The 20,376-nt window shown below is 56.9% G+C and overlaps 1 protein-coding gene across 1 annotated transcript in view; it reads right to left on the bottom strand.

The window, feature by feature from the left end:
• Window positions 1-12,647, bottom strand: part of Pmepa1 (prostate transmembrane protein, androgen induced 1) — a 48,906-nt gene extending 36,259 nt beyond the window's left edge. Inside the window, exon 1 of the mRNA XM_063248118.1 lies at window positions 12,395-12,647. Within this exon, the coding sequence (XP_063104188.1) occupies window positions 12,395-12,506 (112 nt within the window). The 5' untranslated portion in view covers window positions 12,507-12,647. The remainder of the gene's footprint in view (window positions 1-12,394) is intronic.
• Between the last annotated feature and the right edge of the window lie 7,729 nt (window positions 12,648-20,376).

The following is a 20,376-nucleotide window of genomic DNA, read 5'->3' as shown; positions in this document are numbered from 1 at the left end:
ACAATGTCCCCTAGAAAGGGAGCACTGTCCGAGGGCAGAGCCCGGCCCGAGAGGCAGGGGCCTGCTGTGAAGACAGCAGCTCACACCTGGGCCAGGCGGTGGCTTCACACGTCTGCCAAAACACATCACACGGCAGAGATATGAGGGGTGCCCGTGCTGACTGTAAAGTGCACCTCACTAAACCCTGCAGGGGAGCACAGTTGCCAAGGGCCGGCTAGAACCCTGTGACCTCACGGTGTCTCCCGGCTCTCATGAGGTGGCCGGGTCCAGTTACACCACTCTGCAGAGAGGAGAGGGTGAGATGGGGCCCTGGGCTCCCCTGGGCCCCCGGGGCTAAGAAAACCCTGTGTCTGGGGTGTCCCCCCTCACCCCGACCTTGCCAGCCCCTCCTCGCTTCTCTGAGATTCTCCTGGCACCCAGGCCCGGCACCCTGTCGGTCACGGTGACCCATTCTCCCTGCAGCTGCAAACTGATACTGGACAGTTCTTGCTCGCTCCTGCCCTGGCCACCACCCGTTCCAAGAAAGGAGTACATGGAGGAGGGGAGGCTGTCCCGGCCAGCTGAGTGGACACAGGCCCAGCTGGGAAAGTCCAGGATGGCAAAGAAGCAGAGGCCCAAACTCGGCCACATCCTTTAAAGCTGGCGACAGGTGGTTCTGGGGCTCAGGGGGACGGGGGGTCATCTTTGCCTGGATAAGCAAGGCGTAGACTTCGGGGTCCAAATTCACACACCGCTCTGCTCCCCCCAAGCTGAGTGACCTCTGGGGAATGACTGGCCCTGCCCCTTCATGTGCCAGTGGAGCTGCCCCAAGGATTAATGAGGCAGCGTGTGCAGACAGTACATCTGCCACTCTGGAGGGCAGCGAGGGCTTGGGAAGCCACTGTCCCTGGGGCAAGCACCAGGAAAAACCAAGCAGACCAAGCGGTGGGCGGCCCACGGGGTTCACTCTTCATATCTGGACTCCCTCCCAGATGCCCCCCTTTCTTACCCTGGTTCCAGAAATCCAGCCCACTCCCCGAGAGTCTGTCCTGGGGAAAGAGCCCAGAGCTCCTTCTCACTAGAGTGCAAAGGAATGCTGCACCGAACTAGGGCAGAACTCAAGGTTTCTAGGGAAGGAGGCTGGCGAGATACAGTGCTGGCTTCTGTGCGCACTCAGGCTTGAGATCCTGGTTTTTTAAAAGGCAAACGAGGTGGTATCGTCAGGGGTTAGGGGTCCTGTGGAGGGGTTTTACTCCACGGTCTTGGTGAGATCTTTGCACACTTCTGGATTGCATCTGACTACTCCAATCTGGTCTCATACACGCTGGGGACACTCGAGCCTGAGAGCCAAAAGTAGGGGGCTGAGCCATCTGCAAGTGGGGACCACCTGTAAAGGGACTGCCTGGGCCTTTGGTAAACAGCCCAGGAACCTCCAAGGTGACAAGGAGGAGCAGATGGGAAAGTGGTCCCACTGGTGGCACAGGAGTAATTCTTTGCCCTAGCAGGACTTCTGTGGCACCCCCTGCACCCCCACTACTCCTCACCATCTCTCTGCACAGACAACTTCCAGTTTTCCCCCCGTAAGGACCCCCTACATCCCAGGTGGCCAACGGGTTCATCTCTCCAGCCCGCTCCAAACACATCCAGAGCACCATCTGGGCAAGGATCTGAGCCCAGCAAGGTCGGATACATCCATCGATTAGCAATGTCTGCCACGAGCAACAGGCAGAGGGGTGGGTTGAATGCCATGTTCTCAACAGCCAGCTCTCTACCGTGAAAAGTCACGAAGCAGCCCAATAAATCCTAACTGAGCCCTCCCTTAGCCAACGGGTTACCAGCAAATTCACCTCTACAGAACTTCTGCATATGGCCACCCAGCCAGTACTGGACAGAATACCACACAACATGCTCTGCACCTGGCCCTGGTCTGGGAATGGAGATTCAAAACTACTCTAGCCGGGCCCTTGCTGAGTGGGCCTGGCAGAGATGGGTTTGATGCACTGTGCAGATGACATCAACCAGCACAGGTGCCCAGGAAGGAACTCCCCACTGGCAACTTTCGGGGATGCACTTGCAGGCAGGGCCCACATTTACTCAGAGAATTGGAAGCTGGACTCATAATTACACCTCTGGGCCGGGCAGCAAGCAGCTCTAATTACCCACTGGATGGGAGGACAGTGACGATTTTATTTGGGGCCCAAAGCAACTCATAAAATTAGGCAAAACCTAATGTAAGATCACAGTCATGAAAAGACTTAACAATTGCCAACCTTTAGTGATTGCTTGAGATAGGAGGGGGGCAGCCCCCTGACACTCAGCCTAGAAACCTTCCAGGTTCCTGGGTGAACCCAGTCAACGTGCACGTTGAACAGGCAGCACCTCCAGCTTCGGCTTATGTGAAACTCCCCCCCACCCCGCAGGCCTGGCAGGGACACCCCATATCAGCCAGTTTGGAGACCAAGACCCAAAAACTCAAGGACAGCCAGGCAGGGGCTCGGAGGACCAAGATCAACAGCAGCACGTGGAGTGGTGTCCACATCGTGGGCTGGTGGTCATCAGTTTTATTCCCCAGTGTAAATGACACCCTTTCCGTGTCACCTGGATACTCCCCAGCTTTCTCCTATAACATAAATAGATGAGAAAATCAGTTTTCCTCCTGTGGCCATGACCCCATCGCTTCAGGCTCAGCCCGCGTGAATCACTCCTGGCTCTCTGAGCGGGCATTCTAAAGCGACTGAATGGTAATGAGGCGGTACAGAGACCAATAAATGAATCATGCCTTCTGCAAGACCCAACCTCTGGCTTTTACAGACACCAATTACAAAGTAGAAAGAAAAGAACAAAGAAATTACTCAGGGTGTTTGCGCAAAGTTGATTCATAGGTTTACAGAATTATTACCGACCAAATTGTTTTTAGGAAGGCAATTAGAGTGGGGGCCAACCAGAGCACATCAGCCTAGGGAGATGGGGATTCGCAAACCGGGCTTGGGGGAGGTCCCGAAGCCTTGCAGAGTCCCCAGGCTGGAGTGGACCCCAGCTTTCTATCTTCCTTCCTCAAGACTTTTACAAAGTCCTTTAAACGTGGAGCCACCCGAACGGTGTGAAGTACTTGAATAATCTTAGGGAAAGTCTCGGTAAACTTTTTAAATTTCTTAAAGGTAGCAGCCAGAGCAGGGCAAAGACGCCACCTTCCTTCACACCACCTCTCAGCCTACGGCTCCTAGGGAGACTTCAGATCAAAGCTTTCTCACCAGCTATAAAACTCGGGCTGATGAAGAAATGGTGTTTGCTGAGGCCACACAACAACTCGGAGCCTCCCTAATGGAAATGCAGCTTCTGGGATGAATCACCAAGCAGAGTTCGGACTGAACCTGGTTGCCCGGGCACCTGAGCCTTATGAAACATGCATTTGCAAAGTCTGAGAGCATCCGTAGGGGCGGGGATGTCTCACCCAAGTGGGCGGAGCCAGGTACAAGAAGGGGCAAAACCCAGTTTACGCCTGGCTTGCACTGCCAGCCAGAATCCTGCTTACCACGGGCACAGACGTTCCTACTGCAGATCTGAGCTAGGCACCCAGCAGATGACTTCTCCCTCGGACCCTGTGCAGCACAGAGATGGAGCTGTGCTCCTCTACACACGCAGCAGCTCAGAGGAATTAGCTCACCAAGAGCCATAGCTAGACAGAGCTGCTCTAAAAACCTGGACACCCCATACCCGGCCATGCCACCCCCTGCCCTCCAGCAGGAGCTGTTCATGGGTCTCCAAGGAGCCCTTCAGGGACCACCTGTCCTAAGCGTGGGCCCAGGGGGTTGGATAGCAGCTCCCCAGGAATCCGGCCCAGGTGAGCTCTGGGTAGCCAGGTAACCGAGACAGTGAAGAATCCTACCTACGGGGAGGGGCGATTTGCTTCGCCAGATTTTCTGGAAGACTGACTCAGCTTCTCACTGTCCTGCCAAGGACAGAGCCTGGGAAGGTGACTTCATCTGCCTGGGGACTTGGGGCAAGGCTGGGAATGGCTCAGGCTCCAGCCTGTGGAGCTCGTGGGGAGGCAGAGTCCCACGGAGGGCGCTGGTGGAGGAGAGCTCCATGCAGCCTCAGGTTTCAAATCCCTGATTGGGTGTGCACGCACATAGCAAAAAATATATGTGTGTTATACATGTGAAGCTATGTCCTTTTTAAGTGATTTTAAGTACTACAATGCTTTTTTTAAAAATTCCTAACCACTCTCACTCAAACAAATCCATGGCTGGATCTGTTCCTTCCCCCACGCTCTCCACGCCAAGGGTGACACATCACCTCCCGAGGACCTCGGGCACCAGCAGGAATTGTGCTGTCCCTGATCAATGAGAATCAATGGCAACTTATCGGTGACAGTACAGGGTAACAGCTGCCACTGACCCCGCACTGGGCCACACGCTGCAGCACATCGCTCCCCGCTTCCAGCAGTGGCAGGGGGACAGGGGACTTAGGAACAAAGTTGCTCACTCACCAGCTGCGTGCCTGACTGTTTACTGAACAGCCACGCTGCACCAGGGGCTCGTGAACTGTGCCAGCTCAGCCAGGACTCTGCACAGCCCCCTGCAGCCCCGAATGCCTGTGCTAAGGACAGAGATGGGACAGTTTCTCAAAACCAGAACCCACATGACTGCTCAGGTGTGGGCAGCCCCCATCCAGCCGGGCGGGAGCCCAGCCCTGCCACCAGGACCAGGAAGGCAGAGCTCACAGGAGGAACCCAGCTTCCTCCAGCACTGGGGGGGCCAGAGCCCCGAGGAGCTCCACCTGGTCACCAAATAGTCATCACTTCTCAGCTGGTAGGGCCCTTTGCCCGTGACACTGATAAACCGAATAGGATTTTTAGTTAGCAAAACCAGCTCTGCACTACTGAGATTCTCAGTCTCCCTGGTTTAGCGGTTTAGCCAGGCCCAGTGAACTGCTCCCTTCCTTCTGTCCCCGCCCCAGTGAAAAGCAAACATACTTGAAGTCTGAGGATGTCAGCAAGGTCTGATCCCCACCTGCTCCCTCGGGAGTGAGTCACACCAGCCAGCCGTGAACTGTCTCCACCACATCACCTCCAAGCAAACTCCAGCTCCACCCGCTGCTGGGCCATGACCAGAATCACTCTGCAAGGTGTGCAAAGACTTGCTTCGGAAGTTCCCTCTGCGGGCGTGCGGCAGGTGCGTGTGATGCACTCTGGCCACTTTGATGTCCATAGCAGGGCTGTGGACATGGCTGTGGCACCTGCTCTCCTCTGCACCCGCCCTCATCCCGGATTCCCAGTCTCAGAGCTGTCGGGCAGGGAGCCCCAGAGCCTGGAATGTTCTGGGAGCATCAGACATAACGCTTTGTGCCAGAGGAGCTTGTCAGGGTACAGCAACCCTGTGCGAGTAGGTGTAAATCCTGCCCACTTCACAGAGGGGAAAGTGGAGGGACTGGAGGGAGGGGCTCCATGATGCCCTCCAAACTGACGGGTTCCAAACCTGCACCCTGACAATGTCCTGACCTGCCTACCCACTGACCTGCCCACTGCCTTGTCTTACCAAGCAGACATGAGACACGTACAGGCTGGGGATACGAGCATCAAAACAGGTGTGGTCTCCTGCTCTTCGATGGCCACAGGGGAAAACGCACAGGACACAACCAATTCCACAAATATTCCAAGGATGGCGGGGATTCCAACTGAAGGGCAGCTTGGAGCTGAAGTCTCCGTCTCCTCTGCACCCCTCCTGGAAACGGGCTGGGCTTTCTCACCCACGCCCACCAGCACAGCCACTAGTGGCCCTTACCGCAGGTCACTGCTGTGCGCCCGAGCCCCAAGGACGCTGTGTGTCCCAGATGAGTCTCCACACTGTCCCTGTGGGGTCCCCGGCATAGGAAGCTCCCACCAGGACATCTGTTGGTGCCAGCGCCTGTGTACACAGGGCTGATGTCAGGGCCCGGGCTCCTCAAGTGGCCCGATGGGACGGGCACATTTTCTATGAACGCCAGCCAGCATCTTGCCCAAGAGAATAAAGCCAGCTCCCTGCTGTGGGAGGTGGCTAACGTGTTAGTGATCTTCCCTAAGGAATGATCCAACGTGAGACTGCAGATGCAGGACAAAACTTCATTACCACAGCGATATGAGGCTTGCACGGGAAACCGGGGCTCTGAGGTTGGGCATGCATGTGTGGGCCGTGTGATCCGGATCAAGTGTCCTACCCTCTCTGGTCCCATTTTTGTGTCTGCAAATTGGTGTTAGCAATAGCTCTCTCCCATAACTGTTTTGAAGATGGAGAAAAATGCGTCACTAATACCTGGCACATAATAATCTTACTACATCCAACTAGGAAAAGGAAAAAAAAACCTTTTAGTAACCCTGGGAACAGGAGACAGAATCCATTCTGTGACTCCCAGAAAGCACACAGAGACCCCAAATTTTTCCACACTGGTCTGTGGTCCTAAAGGCCCCCAGTCCATCAGCAACTCAGCCTGGCACTTTCCACCTAGCTCGGTGACAGACGCTTTTCCTGGTGACTGATGAGACCTCGGTGAGACCCCGAGGTGTCAGAGTTTGGCTTTGCAGTGTCACCTGATGGGAAAAGAGGCTGGCAGCCAGCACACACGTTGCTATGGTTTCACAAAGGGGTGCAGCCCCCTTGAGGAGAGGGCAGGGCAGAAGAGCCAGTGAGAAGTGAGCTGGGGATCACACGGGAATCCCTTTAAGATCCTCGGCCCCCGTATATGTAATTGTCTGTCTGCTGAAACTGACCTTTCATCCAGTGTGGGAGACTCAGAGCTTTGCAAGTTTCTGGGCTCCCTGCTCCCCGGTTGGTTCTATGTGCGGGCCCCACTGGGTGGGTGAACATCAAAGTGATGCTGTCCTTAGAGCCCCCTGGGCCTCCCACCCGTGCTAGGGGAAAGGGAACCCCGAGAGCAGGTCCCAAAAGACCATGGGGCAACCACACGGGGTTCTGCCAGCTCCGTCTGCAGCAAATGACTCAAATAGTCAACAAGCACCACGTCCAAGGTCAGGGTCCCCAGGGGCTGCTTTAGTTCAGCGGGCCTGGGATGGAGACATTTTCTATTTTAGTTTTTTATTTTGGGGGAGATGTTTCCATCAGATGGGATGCAGAGGGTTCTGTCCCGGAACCGAGCAGTGGAGGCCATCAAATCTCACCAGTTCCCATGTCACCGCCTCCTTCCCCATGAACACACCGGTGCCCGATGCTTGCCACATGGCAGCACCGAGCTCTGGATGTTCACACACGCTTGTCAGGGTGCAGACCTGCCAAGGGATGCAAAGGTGACCCAGAGGCAAGGTCGGGCTCCTCTGTCCCTCTGACCCCTGGTCACGCTGCATGACAGGTCACTTGATCCTTCTGTGGGTCAGTGTTTCAGGCCTCTCAATTGTTCCTGAGGGACTGCCAGGAGTTACACATACAAATCTGGCCACCCAGGCTGGCTGGGATCAAAAGGGCTGGCCACGCAGGGCCACTGCGCTCAGGGGAAGCAGCAGCCCCTTTTTAAATACGTGTCTGCAGAGCTGGGGACAGAACGTAAACCTCCACACGTCCTAGGAAAATGCTCTCCCGTGGAGCTGCGCCCCAGGCCACAGGCACCCCTTCAGGAAAACTCACACCCCAGGTCGCTGCAGCCACCCAGGAGAGAGCTCGGTTCACCATGAGCCCTGCTTTTGGGCCACAGAAGCCCCAGGGCGGCACGGTACCATCTTCATCATCCCTGGGAAGTACAGGGGGCAGGCACCCCAGTACCCGCCAGCTCCCCACACGTGCCCCACCACGCCTGCGTTACACAACACCTTGTACAAAGCCAAAGCCAGCCCTCGGCTTTGATGCGCTCCAGGCGTATGCAGGAGACAAGAACCCGGGCTGGCAGGGTGCAGCCCTGCAAGGCAAATTCGGAGCTGTCTCCTTCAGGGCAGAGTTCGGCTGCCGACCAGGAGAAAAAGGGTCACACGGGTCTTCTGGTTCGGAACCCACCGCCAGCACGCTTCTCCTGGACATTCTGCTTACTTTTCAAGGATGGACCCAATCAAAAATGTTTCCACACCCAAGTCTGGTTTCTAGGCCATAGGAGCCATGCTCCAGCGCTGTCGGATGGGATGTCATCCTACAGGGCGAAGGGACGCCCCAGAGACACCCCAAAGAAAACCCTGACCTCCGCACCCTCCTTCTCCTGGGCAACCACACATGTTCCCAGTCCTCCTCCTCTCCCAAGGGAAGGAGCATAACTTTGCAGAAGCCAGACAGGAAAGTGCCACTTCTCCCTGTATCTCCCCCACATACCTGCGTCTTAACCATTGCTAACCCAAAGGGGAGCCAGCAGGGGAGGAGCAAAGGGGCAGTGGCTGCGCACACGTGTGTGAATGTGTGTGCGTGTGTGTGTGTGTGTGTGTGTGTGTGTGTGTGCAGAAACAACTGGCTATTCTGCATCGTGACTGGAGCTGCGCTGGCCCTGGCCCCGGCTCACCCTGAGGCAGAGCTGGCTTATCCCAGCAGCCAACCGTCTGACCTAAGATCCAGTCACAACACGCAACTCCCTCCCTCGTTGCCCCGTGACCTAAAACCCAGACGGCAGGAAACCCGTGGGTTCCAAGTCCCAGCTTACAGGCCCGCGGGGACACAGCTGGCACCGACACCCACGGCGGAACCCGAATCCCCAAACGCCAAGCTCTTCTGGCACCAAGCTGCCCTGACAAAAACAAACCTAAGACAAAAAGAGAAAGCCTCCCCTCCAGAGGAGACTGTCCCCACCCCCTGGTGGCACACAACAGGCGCTCAATAAAGGCTGAGGGAACAAGGGACTGGTGCCAACCTGGGGAGCCCATGCTGTGGGTCTTTATAAGCACTGCTCTTGGGGGACAGCATGACCAAAGTCACTTTAGCAACTCAGATGCTGCCCCAGGCCTCCTGCATTCCGGTGGAACCGACAGCTGGTAACACAGCAGGTCTCAGCCGGGACACTGGGTCAAGTCGGAAATGTCTCTGGTCCTCACCAGTGGGAGCCGGGCACTGCCATCCAGTGGGGGGAGCCCAGGGCTACTGCCTGCTTCAAACAACCTTCCTCGCCGCCACCGGACAAGGGACTCTTCCGGCCTGAAAGATCCTGATGCTGCGTCTGGGACTCCGGATTTGTACAATGTTACACCAGAACGGTATGTGCCTGACAAACCCACGGAAAGCTGGTATCTGGGGAGTTTTGGGGACTCTGGGATGTTTTTTGGAAGAGGCTGGAGAAAAGGAAAGAGGGGGTTAAGGACTCTGGACAGCCAGCAGTGTTAACAAAACACAATGTCACTGTAGAGGCTTCTAGGGGTGCATCCAGGAAACCCCAGGGTCCCCCAGGAACCCCTGCTCATGAGCCAGAACCACACGGTCCAGGAGCCAGGCCGTCCAGGCAGAGAAGGGAGAGGGGTATTTCTGAAAGATGCAGAATTGAAAAGCCACCAAAAAAGAGTGCCAAGAAAAAAATGTGACTCTGGAGAGGCCTGTCGTTCACAGCGACCTCAGAGAACCCTCAGCTGGGGCCTCCTGGGGGCTCCCAGGTGCCTGCGGTGTCTCATCTCAAGGCAGCAGTTTTTCACTGTGTGTTTTGGGAACAATGACACCCACCAGACAGCACCCTAACCCCTAGACAACTAAAAAAGACGGGTCCTCGGATTGTCTTGTGATAGAGCTCCTCGGGCCCCAAGTTCAAGGTGGCCGGCTCTGGGCCCAAGTTTCAAATCCAGGACGTAGCACGTGTTCACGGAGAAGCAAAACCCACAACCCACGAAGCCTAGAGGGGGCTGGGCACCTTGGGCAGTTTCTATCACAACCTCACTGCTGCTAACTCAAGGGCGGGAACCTGAGGCCTCGAACATCTTCCAGGGGTGAAACTGGGAGCAGCTGAGGACCCCAAGGGGAACTGAATGTGGGTGGGGAGCCAAGGACAGCCACGCTCCGGAAGACCCACTGCGTGCACCTGAGAAGACTGCACAATTTTTACCTTAGATTTCAACCATCATGGACTCACTTTGCAAACGACACTAAGGCCAACGGTGGCTTAAGGACCCTGACAAGATCGGGACCATCTGCAGATTCCTTTAAAGGAACCCCATGGACACTGCACGGGGGCCCAACTCCAAACCCAGATCTGCACAGTGGCAAACTGCTTCCAACACCTAAATACACAGCAGGGCGGCCCCACGCCCTTCCCCCTCCTCCCCCTGTTCCTCCTCCTCCTCTTCCTCCTCCTCCTATCTCTCCCTATAAAGGAACTCCAAGAAAAAAAAAAATCTCCCCTTAAGGCTCTTTCACCCAGGGCTCTCAGTGGTTACCACTTGCAACACACTGTTACATTTTAAAGACTGATTCCCTCCCAGCCTAAGTGGCCAGTGTATCCCCAGAGGCTGAGGGCCAACTGGGCACCCAGGGAAGAGGTCAGGGTTCCAGACACTTAGCCCCAACGGTTTCCCCCAATACTGCTGGAGGGGAAGTACACAGGGAACGGGAAGGAATTTAATAAAATCCTATGGTGTCAGCAAAACATCATTAGGGCTGACTGGGCCAGAAACAAGAAAGGTACTTTATTTTTTCAAGTTCAGAATATAAAGAGAAACTGACCGGAATGTTCGACTGCGTCTAGACCTTAGGAAATGGGTGATGCGCGGTGTGGACCCCTGTGGGAGAGGTGACCCTAAGGCAGGTCCAAGAGAGAGGGGTAACAGGACAGCGAGGGTGTTCATGCAGCAATCAACCAACGCCCCGCAGCAAGCCTCTGGCCAAACATGTGCCGACATATTTTAATAATATCCTCGTCCATTTCAGGAGCCTCCCAAGTTCACAAAGGGCCTTTGGGAAGCAACTGGGTTTAATGTCAGGCAAGTCCGCAAACGCCGGCTCTGGGCAGGTTCCCCGGCTCCTCCTGGCCTGGCACAGGGCAGCTGAGAAGGGGGAGCAGGGGAGCAGGACTTTCAATTCCAGGATGGGAGGAGTGGGTTGAGGTGGGTGGAAGGACACACCACCAAAGCCTGGCCACCCTGCCACAGATGGGCTGTCATGGGTTATTTTTACCTCTTGTGCCTCACTGTACAGGCTTAGGGGCCCCAACCCGTGGCAGCCGCCTGTGGAAGCTGGCTTATGAGTCACCTAGTGACTGCCCTGGTTCCATGGCAGTTGCCCCTGGACTTCTGCTTGGCTTGGACAGGGAAGGGCTGTGTGGCCTTGCACCTGGGTGCTTCTGGGCAGAATGAGAAACTGAAGCTCAGAGAGGCAAAGGGTTCCAGAAGAGTGGGCTGGGGGAGAGGATGACAACTCCAATCAGAAGTCTGAGACCGAGACGGGAGGGTTCAATCCCCCACCCTGCGGAGCAGCCACGAGGGGAGTGGGTGGGGGCGGGTGACACTCCCAGAGGCTCCCTGGTTTCACTTCTGGATGCACAGGATGTTGACCGTGTCTGAGGCTCCCCGGCACTGTTCCACCGGCCTCTCCAGAACAAGGCAGACCCAAACCCTAATGGCCTCAAACTTTGACTCATTTGTAACCACCGTCCCAGCCAGCCTGAGCCAAGCTGTCCAGACAGAGGCTATTTATAGGTGCGTCGGGAACACAGACACTCACAATGACACATTCTCTCTCTCTCTTTCTTTCTCTTTCTCTCTCTCTGTCGGGATCCACCTTAGGCCAGGGGCACCGGTGCTGAAACCTGGACACAGACACCTGGGCACAAAAGGCCCCGGGATCCAAAGGGGATCTGGACCAGAGCCCCCCGCCCCCGAGAGGCACACGCTGGAGAGGCAGCCGGCCCCCCGCACAAATCAGGGAGACTCCTCAGAAGCACGGTCCCGGGACAGATGCGACTCAGACCCACAGACACCCATAGTGGCCCCGCGATCCAGACAGACAGACACACGCGCACTCCAGAGACACAACCGCGACCCAGGCAGACACACGCGCTCACACTCCACGGAGCCACGGAAACCCACTCGCGAAGGCACCGCGGCACCGCACACTCCAGACACAGCCCGCGCCCCAGACACCCCGCACACCAGACAGCGTCTAACACGCCCGCCCGCCCCCCGCCCGAAGTTGGTACAGCTCCGGCCTGACTGCTCCACCGCCACTGCCCCTTAGGGAAATAAAATGGAAACTTCGCGGGTTCGGCCGCCCCAGCCCTCCCGCGCCGCCCGGGGCCCCGGGTCCGAGTGCGGGCGGGCGGGGCGCGGGCAGTGCCAGGCTCGCAGCGCCGCGGGACAAAGCCGGGCCGGCCGCCAGCTGCCGCGAGCCGGGAGGGCGCGCCCGGGGCGCGGCGGGCGCAGCCGGGACGCGGGGCGCACGGCCCGAGAGGGCGCGCACGGGCCGGGCCGGTCCGCGGCCGCGCCCAGACACGGGTCCGAGCCGCGCGGGGCCTCGGCGGAGGGGAGCGCGGGGTCACTCACTGATCTCCATGCTCTGGAACAAAGAGCGCTTGCAGTTGCACGTGCAGGAGACATTGGGCTGCCCGGCGGCGGCGGCGGCGGCGGTGCTGTTGACCCCCATCAAGCGGTGCATGGACGGCGCGGCGGCGCGGCGCGGGGCGCGGGGGCGGCCGGGGGGGGCTCCGGCCGGCGCCCGGGGCTCGGGCCCCGCATGCAGGAGGCGCGCGGCGGGGGAGGCGCGCCCCGGCTCGCCCGGCTCGGGGCGCCGCCAAGTTCCCGGGGCGCCGCGGGGCTCAGCGCGCGGGGCCGCGCTCCTCCGCGTCCCCCGGCCGCCGATCGGCAGCCCCGGGGGCGTCGGCGGGGCCGGCGGGTGGCGTCCGGAAAATGGGCCGGCAGCCGGGGCGCGCGCCGCCGCCGGGGCTGAGCCTCCGCCGCTGGCTTTCCCCAGCCGAGCGCCTCCGCCGCCGCCGCCTCCTCCTCATTCAAGTCCAAGGAGATCGGGTTTCGCCCCGAGACCGCGGTCGGAGGCAGGCAGACGGTCTGACGTCAGCGCTAGACGGGGCTGCCGGTTCCCACCGCGCGGGGGCCGGGGAGGGGGCGCGCGCTGCGCCAATCCCAGCCGAGGTTCCCCCGCACCCCCTCCCCGGGCCAGGGGGCGGGGAGCCGGGAAACGGGGCGGGCTCTTAAAGGGCCAGGCTCGGCGGCCCGTGCGGACGCGGGACCCGCGTGGCGGCGGGGGGGCGCTGTGCACCTCTCCAGCCCGCAGCGGGTGGACGCCGGGCCGGTCCCGGGAGCGAGGCCCGCGGCGACGGGCCGGCCAACTCCCCTCGTCCCCTCCCCTGGGTTCGACACCCCGCTTTTGGGGGTAGTCTGTCTGTGGCAGAGCACGAGGTCCCCGGAGGTTCGGGGCAGGGGAGTCAGAGCCAGGGGGAGGAGCCCTCGCCAAAATCCCGATTTCGCCCGAGGCTCCCCGCTGGCGGGCTCCCAGCCCCCTGCGCCCTCCGCGCACTTTAACCCGAGCCGGACGCTGGATCTGGAAGGGGAGGGCACGGGAGGGCTCGAAGCAACGCCAGGGGGCCCTGGAGTAAATGCGCACCGCAGGCCGGGGTCTCGGAGCTGCGCGGACCCGGGAGGCCCGGGCCAGGTCCACAAGCATTGTCTGGTGCCCTGGGGGCCACGGGCTGGGGGGCGTGGCTCCGAGTTTGGTGAAGGGTGTGCGGGCGTGTACTTTATTTCATTGAGTTTTAATGACAAGAACACATTCTCCAGGTTTGAAAAGATATTACAGTATTACATAAGAGGCCTCCCTCCCCAGCACACAACTCTGCAGCTCTCAAAAATTTGGTGTGGCGCCTCTTAGGCCCTTTCCTAAATTTCCACTGATTAAACAAGCGCTCCTGGAGCGCCTCCTGGGTGCCAGAGACGTGCCAAGTATTACCTCAGCCGGACGCCGGCTTGCGGAGGCCAGACAGTGGGGTCTGCATTTTACAGAGCGGGAAGCTGGCCAGCGAGGTGGCTTGCTTAAGGTCACACAGCGGCAGCCCTTGAGTTCCTGCGGAGGCCCCCGCGGTATCTGTACCCCCCTCCAGCTCCACAGGCAGCGCTTCTGCAATGCTTGCAGCTTCATTAATGAGCTGGGCTCCTTTTGTATCCGAGGCAGAAGAAACCTTTGCAAGTTACTTCGTTCTTAGTAGCTTAGGTAGAAGACCGAAGGGAGGATTTGGGCGGTGACGGTGGAGCAGAGGGCAGAACAGTCTGGCCCGGGGCGAATGCACCCTGCTGGCTCCTAGAAGGCAGCGGGAATGGCAGTGCTTGCCTTGAGGTGCCCGGTGCCCGGAGCTTGCTTTGCAGGGCCTGCAGCTCCTCCTGAAAGGCAGGGTGGGAGTGTTCCTGAAGGTTCTAGCTCACAGGGTACCAGGGCTCTGAGGCTGGGGAAGCCAGAGGATGCAGCCCAGAGGGAGGGCCCGAGATGCTGACAGCCATCTGTTCCACAGGGAGATTCAGTCTCAAGGCCACAGCCAGCCCAGGCCAGGCCTTGCCCCTGCCGAGAGGTCCAGGTCAGGCAGGTCTTTCACCAAGGGAGGTCTTGCTGCAACTGGGCTGGGGTTCCTTGCAAAATAAGCTAGGGGAATCCTGAGGGTAGCTTGGGGGGGGGGGCAGCGAAAGTGTTGTCTGGACCTTGGGGTGGCCCCACTCCTGTCCCACGCCACTGGAGACCACAATTACTAGACTTCCTTGCAGGCCTTGTCTTCATTCAATTGACAAACTTCACTGAATGCCAGCCCAGCCCGTGCTGGCAAATTCTGCAATGCCAGACACAGCCCCTGCCCTCCGGGAAGTCTCTTGCAGGAGATCTGGCTCGTCTGGCACTGAGAAATCACACGTTGATTGTCTTGGAAATGAAGCAGCTTTTACACAATGGAGGTTGAACGCCAGCAGGCAAAACTAACCAGTTAATTCAGAGGATTGACAAAACAACAAACCTCCCCAGGGCGATTGACCTTCCATTGATCTGTCTAGGACAGCGGCCATCACCACCATTTACTGTGTGCCACAGTGTGACCCCCCTGTGCCCACGGTGTCCCCTGAGACTGGCTGAGTGACCTCTGGGCCTAGTTCTAAAGCCAGTTCTGCTCAGAGGGCTGGAGCGTGGTGGTCAGAAGTGGGCCCAGAAAGACCAGTGCAAAAGGAGCAGGGCGACCTGGGCTAAATATCTTCGCCTCTCTGACTTCTGTTTCCTTTTCGGCCCAGGGAAACTTCGGGGACTCAAGGGTCATCAATGTCTTAAAAGAATATAAGTGACTACTTATTAACTCCTGTGTTACATAATCCTCATGGCAACCAGGGGAAGGGAGGTCCTAGCAGCTGTCACCTTACTTTCATTCTACCTTCCGTTGTCTAGGTGAACAGATGGATGACTAGCTCTGACAGGGCCCCAGCCAGCGGGAAAAGACAGAATAACTTAAGAACAAAGGTTTGACCCCACACACACCCATGGGCGCCTAGGGCTGCCACATAAAGTACAGGACACCAGGTGAAATCTGAATTGCGTGGAAACCATGAGCAATATACGGCTTCTCCCACGTGGTATTTGAGACTTTTTACTTGCTCTAAAAATTTATCTGGTGCTTAGCTGAGACTCCAGCTCAGCGGGACGTGTCGTATATTTTTGTTGAATCTGGTAATCCTGTGGCTGGAGATTGTCCTGCTGCAATTTCAGCTGAAAGTGGACAGAGTCCCAGTCAGGCTGGACACACAGAGCAGTGTTTGTGACGTACAGATTCAGCTCAAGGTGACTGGGGCAAGGATGGGAGGTCCACAGGTCAGGTGAGCGGAGCTTGGCCTGGAGTACGGTGCTAGAGAGGAGGGCCCCACCCAGCAGCAGGTTTAGTGCCAGGGAAAGAAGTTTCTCTGCTCAGTCAACCAATGCTGTGCTGCTACTCAGTGCCAGGATCTACACTGGGCACCGGATTGTGAATAAAACAGAGGACCTGCCCTCATGTGACATCTTGGAGAGGAAAGGGGACCATAGATTCACATGTGAACCTGTAACTCAGCAACATCATTTCAGTTATGGTGCTGACGAGCCAGAGGCCAGGTTTGGGGCACAATCAGGGAGGTCTTCCTAGAGGAAAAGGCATCTTGTTCAAACTACGAACTGAGCAACCATCAAGAGCACCATGCAAGCTCTTCCTCCTCTGAGGCTCACATTCTGGAAGGTGAGATGTAAGCAGAGAGCCTGGTTGATGATTCTAAAGGAGGACACCAAAGGAGAGAGGGTCTGGAGGCAACCTGAATGTAGGTAGTCAGGGCCGCCTCTCTGGGGCCGTGGGAGCCAATAGGTCAGGGACAGTGGAGAGGGAGCCCGGCCAGGGGCAGTAGGTGCAAAGGTAAAGCTGTGGACCGCATAGGCACCAAGGGCCCTGGAGATCCATGCTTCCAAGCACAGCTCTGGACACAGAACTGTGAGATGAGTTTGTCTCCTGAACGGTTGTGGGGATGGCACACTTGGGGACTCGGGCCAGTTTGTGCCACTGCCAGCCCTGCTCGTCGGTAGAATCTGCCACACAGCATTGTCTAGACCTGGGGAGATGGCTCTGCTTCTGACACCGAGCAGGACGGGGTGCAGGCATCCTCACAAGGTACCTCACACCTGGCGTGCTCCCCCTGCATGCAGGAGTTCAGGGCTCTGCTGCTAATGGTGCCTTGAAGTTTGCAGTAATTAATCATATTTGACCAAGGGGCCTCAAAAATTCTGCAACCAGCCCTGCTCAGAAGCCAGCCCGAGCTGGCAGCTGCTGGGATTCTGTGGGAGCCAGCATGGCCCAGAGTGGCTGTGGCACTGTGGAAAGTGCCCAGCTGCACCAAGCAAGTCTGCTCTTTGAGAGCAGGCTATGGTGAGGCCACTCCAGCCTGAGGGCAGAGGTGGGCCTTGTCTTGGGCAGCTCTGAACGGTTTGACAGCCCACAGAGTCATCATCTCCAAGTCCTTCCTGGGCTTCATTCAGCTGTCTCCTCTCCTTGGCCTTATTGTTTTTTGGTGTGGCTTGGTGTTGTTTTACTGTGCTTTGGGGACAGCCTGCGGCCTGACCTGGTTCCACCTCCTCATGCTCTTCCATTCAACAAACACGAATCCGATCATCTGGTGAGCCTGGGTTAGTGCGCTGGATCCCCACACAGCCCTACAAGTGAAAGCTACGACTGTTCCCATTTGATAGAGGGGGACACTGAGGCTTGGTACCTATCAGTGAGGTGAGCCAGGCTGTGAATGCAGATGCTTTGCACTGGGATCCCTTAGGGATGGGCCTCAGCAAACGGTGCCTTCTGTGTCCCTTTGCCTGATCACCCTGGTCACCCCTGCTGGACTCCCAGAATACCGCCTGCTCGGGTCACCACACCAGGCCTCATTGCCTTGAGGGTCCCTCACGCTGCATAGCAGCTGACTTCTGCAGAGCTGTGAGGCCGGTGCCTTGGGGGATGTGAGCAGTGTCTCCGTTATGGGCTCCACAGTCCTGTGTGGGTGACCCGGGCAGCTGGCTTCACCTTGCTGAACTTAGGCCTTCGTGTGAGTGGGAGGAAGTGTGTCAAGACCCCCTTGGGGGCCGAGGGCACTATAACACCTGGGGTTAAGGGGGTTCCTGATCTGCACTTGGCTGGCAGTGCCTGAGGGGAGGCCTCTGGGGCTTGCTCCCTGCTGGGTCCTGGTGCCTCCTGGCATGCAAAAGGGACTCACCAAGCCTCTGCAGAGTAGCTGGTTGAGTAAAACCCATGCACACACACGTGTGAATCACCTTTTGGAGTGGCCTTCACTACTTAGAATTCTCCTTTCCCAGCTCGCTCTTTTGCTCCACTTCCAACCAAGTCTCTGAAAGCCAGAAACCTGGGCCAGCATCTACCTACCAAAAAGAACAAAAAGTACTTGCCTGTTAGCAAAACCAGACCTGGAAGTCTTCACCCAAAAGATGCATAGCGTGTGTGTGTGTGTGTGTGTGTGTGTGTGTGTGTGTGTACATGCGTGTGTGCCGAGTGCTTTCTTTACTGTGTCCTGTTTACTTAGGTTTGGACAAATGTCACACAGCTGAGATCTCTGGCAGCGTGGCAGACAAGCTCGGCTAAAGTGGCCCAGTGTCCCACTGTCCCCAGGAATCAGCCGCTCCCTGTACCCATAGCTTTTCCTGTCCAGCAGGAAGCTGGAGTTTACAGAGAACACACGGTTTGGGGGCCCCCGCAGAAAGACGGGGGATATGGCAGAAGAGACCATTAGAGCCAATGTTGCCTTCTGATGGACGTAAACTGAGGTCTGGAAAGAGGTGCGAATTAGCTAAGGTCATGGAAGGCTGGGCTGAGCCGGGACCCAGCTCCTAACTCTTGTCCACTCTGCTCAGGGTTTGGTCACCTTAAACAGCTTAATTTATGGGCCTTTCTACCCCAGCTTCAGCCTGAGAGAGGTTGGAAAGATTCCAGATGTTCAACTTACGTCAAAAACATTTCAAAAAGAACTGTTTGTCATGCAAGCCGATTTCATGGGCCAGAAATATTGGAGCAAAAACGTTCTGCATCTCTGTTTCCAGGACTGACACATTCTACAGCTGTCAGGAGCAATTACTAATGTAAAACTGGGATTCACAAGTGGTGCGCGGGGCACTAGGGCCGGGCTGGGTCCAGCACTGGGCTGCTAGTTTCTGAAGGAGGTGGAGGCAAGGGCTGGTGTGTGAAGGTCAAGGCAGCCTGGAGGATGCAGAGAGGGCTGGGTCTGCTGCTTCGCCTGACACCTCGCCTGGCTCAGAGATCATTCTGCTGCTCACAGCGGGCTCCGCGGTAGACACTGGGAGGACACAGTGACTGTGTCAAGCCGGGCTCTGTCTTCTACTCCCAAACTTTGATTCCGTGTGCCCAGAACTATGAGGTCATGTGTATATTAGACTACACCACTTCTAACTAGGTGGTTTAACTTTTCCAAAAGTTAAGTAACTACTCTGGGCCTCAGTTTCCACATCTTAAAAATGGAGATGAGAAATGTATCTACTCTGGGTGCTATGGGAGGAATCAAATGGGAAGCTCCCAAAGGACACTGGTCCAGGGCCCCAAGAGACAGCCTGGTCCATGACTGTCATTACTGCACATTCTGTGCTCCAGGTAATCCCAGTCACATGGTGTCCAAGGAGCCAGGCCTCTTCTTCCCTTCGGAGAATTTACCGCAGACTGTCACTTTGTATGAATTTTTGAGTTGCTTTGTTTAGCATCTCTTGCCCCAGTGGGATTCTTCCTGCATGTCCCCAGGAATAGGGCGCCTCCAGAATGTCCTGGGAGAGCACTGTGGGGGTAAAAGCAGCAGGGGATGGCAGTGCCACACAGTCACCAGGGAAACCCCCCAGGACCACCAGCAGCCGTGCCCTGGCAGAGTGGAAGAAGCCATCCTGCCCTGTCCTGTGCACCCAGAGCCCTCCCGTGGGTGACACCACCCTCACACCGTGGGGTTTCAAGCACAGACTGATATTTCATTTTTGAAGAAGGCACCAGCTCCTGGTCTCAGTGTTTGGCAGGTAAAGATGCTCAATCCCTAATGTCTGCAGGGTGAATGAATGAAAGGCAATTTTGCAATGCAGATTAGGCCCTTAGAGTCCAGGGATCTTGCCAGAGGTGGTGGTGCAAGCCTGTAATCCCAGCATGGAGGCTGAGACAGGAGAACTGCAAGTTTGAGGCCAGCCTGGGTTCCATAGGGAATTCAAGGACAGTTTGAATTACATAGCAAGAGCCTGTCTCAGACAAAGAAACAAACAAAGCAAATCTTCATCTGTAAAACCAGAAGGGCAATGAAACTCAGAAAAACTAGGCAATGGTTAAATACAGGTCAAAGTTAAATTAACTGTTCAAAATCAGGTTTTCAAAGATTATTTGAGGCCACAGAGAAGTCTTTCATAAGGTAAATCTAAAAATGGACTGCAGAACCCATGCTAACTTTGTACTAATAAAATTATTAGAAAACATTTTGTATGAATAAAGTTATTAGAAGACGGAAGGGCATTAAATCGTTACCAGCGATTGGCTTTGTGTAATGGGTTAAGTGTAGTACATTTCTGTTACACTGCTTGTTGCGTTTTCTACAACGAATATTAACTGGAAAAAATAAAAGGGTTGTTTAAACGCGCCTTCCCTGCGGCTCCTTTAACTCCAGGCAAGACACCTAAGAGGCAGGGGTGCCAGACACGGCTGACGTCACGGCAGCCGAAATGACACAGCGGGCGGACCAATCCCAAGTTCGGATTTCGGGAGGCGCCAGGGAGATTGGACACAAGTGCTGGCGGCCTCGGCCAATGGCGGAAGAGAGGCCCGGGCCGGCGGCCGCGTGGGTTTTAAATCCACGTGGTGGCCGGGGGGTGGGGCGCTTAAGAATGGGGTGCAGGGTGGAGGCTGCGGAGCGGCTCTGGGGCTCAGTTCTCCTACGACAGGGACGATTGGGTGCGGTCCCCCCACCACCTCGTAAGATCCTGGCCGAGGGAGTCG

Source organism: Cavia porcellus, unplaced genomic scaffold (assembly GCF_034190915.1).
Source record: "Cavia porcellus strain 051 isolate PalLab524CR breed Dunkin Hartley unplaced genomic scaffold, mCavPor4.1 scaffold_5, whole genome shotgun sequence".
NCBI lineage: Eukaryota > Metazoa > Chordata > Mammalia > Rodentia > Caviidae > Cavia > Cavia porcellus.
Note: the sequence above shows the minus strand (reverse complement) of the source record. Positions and strands in the feature narration are given on the sequence as shown.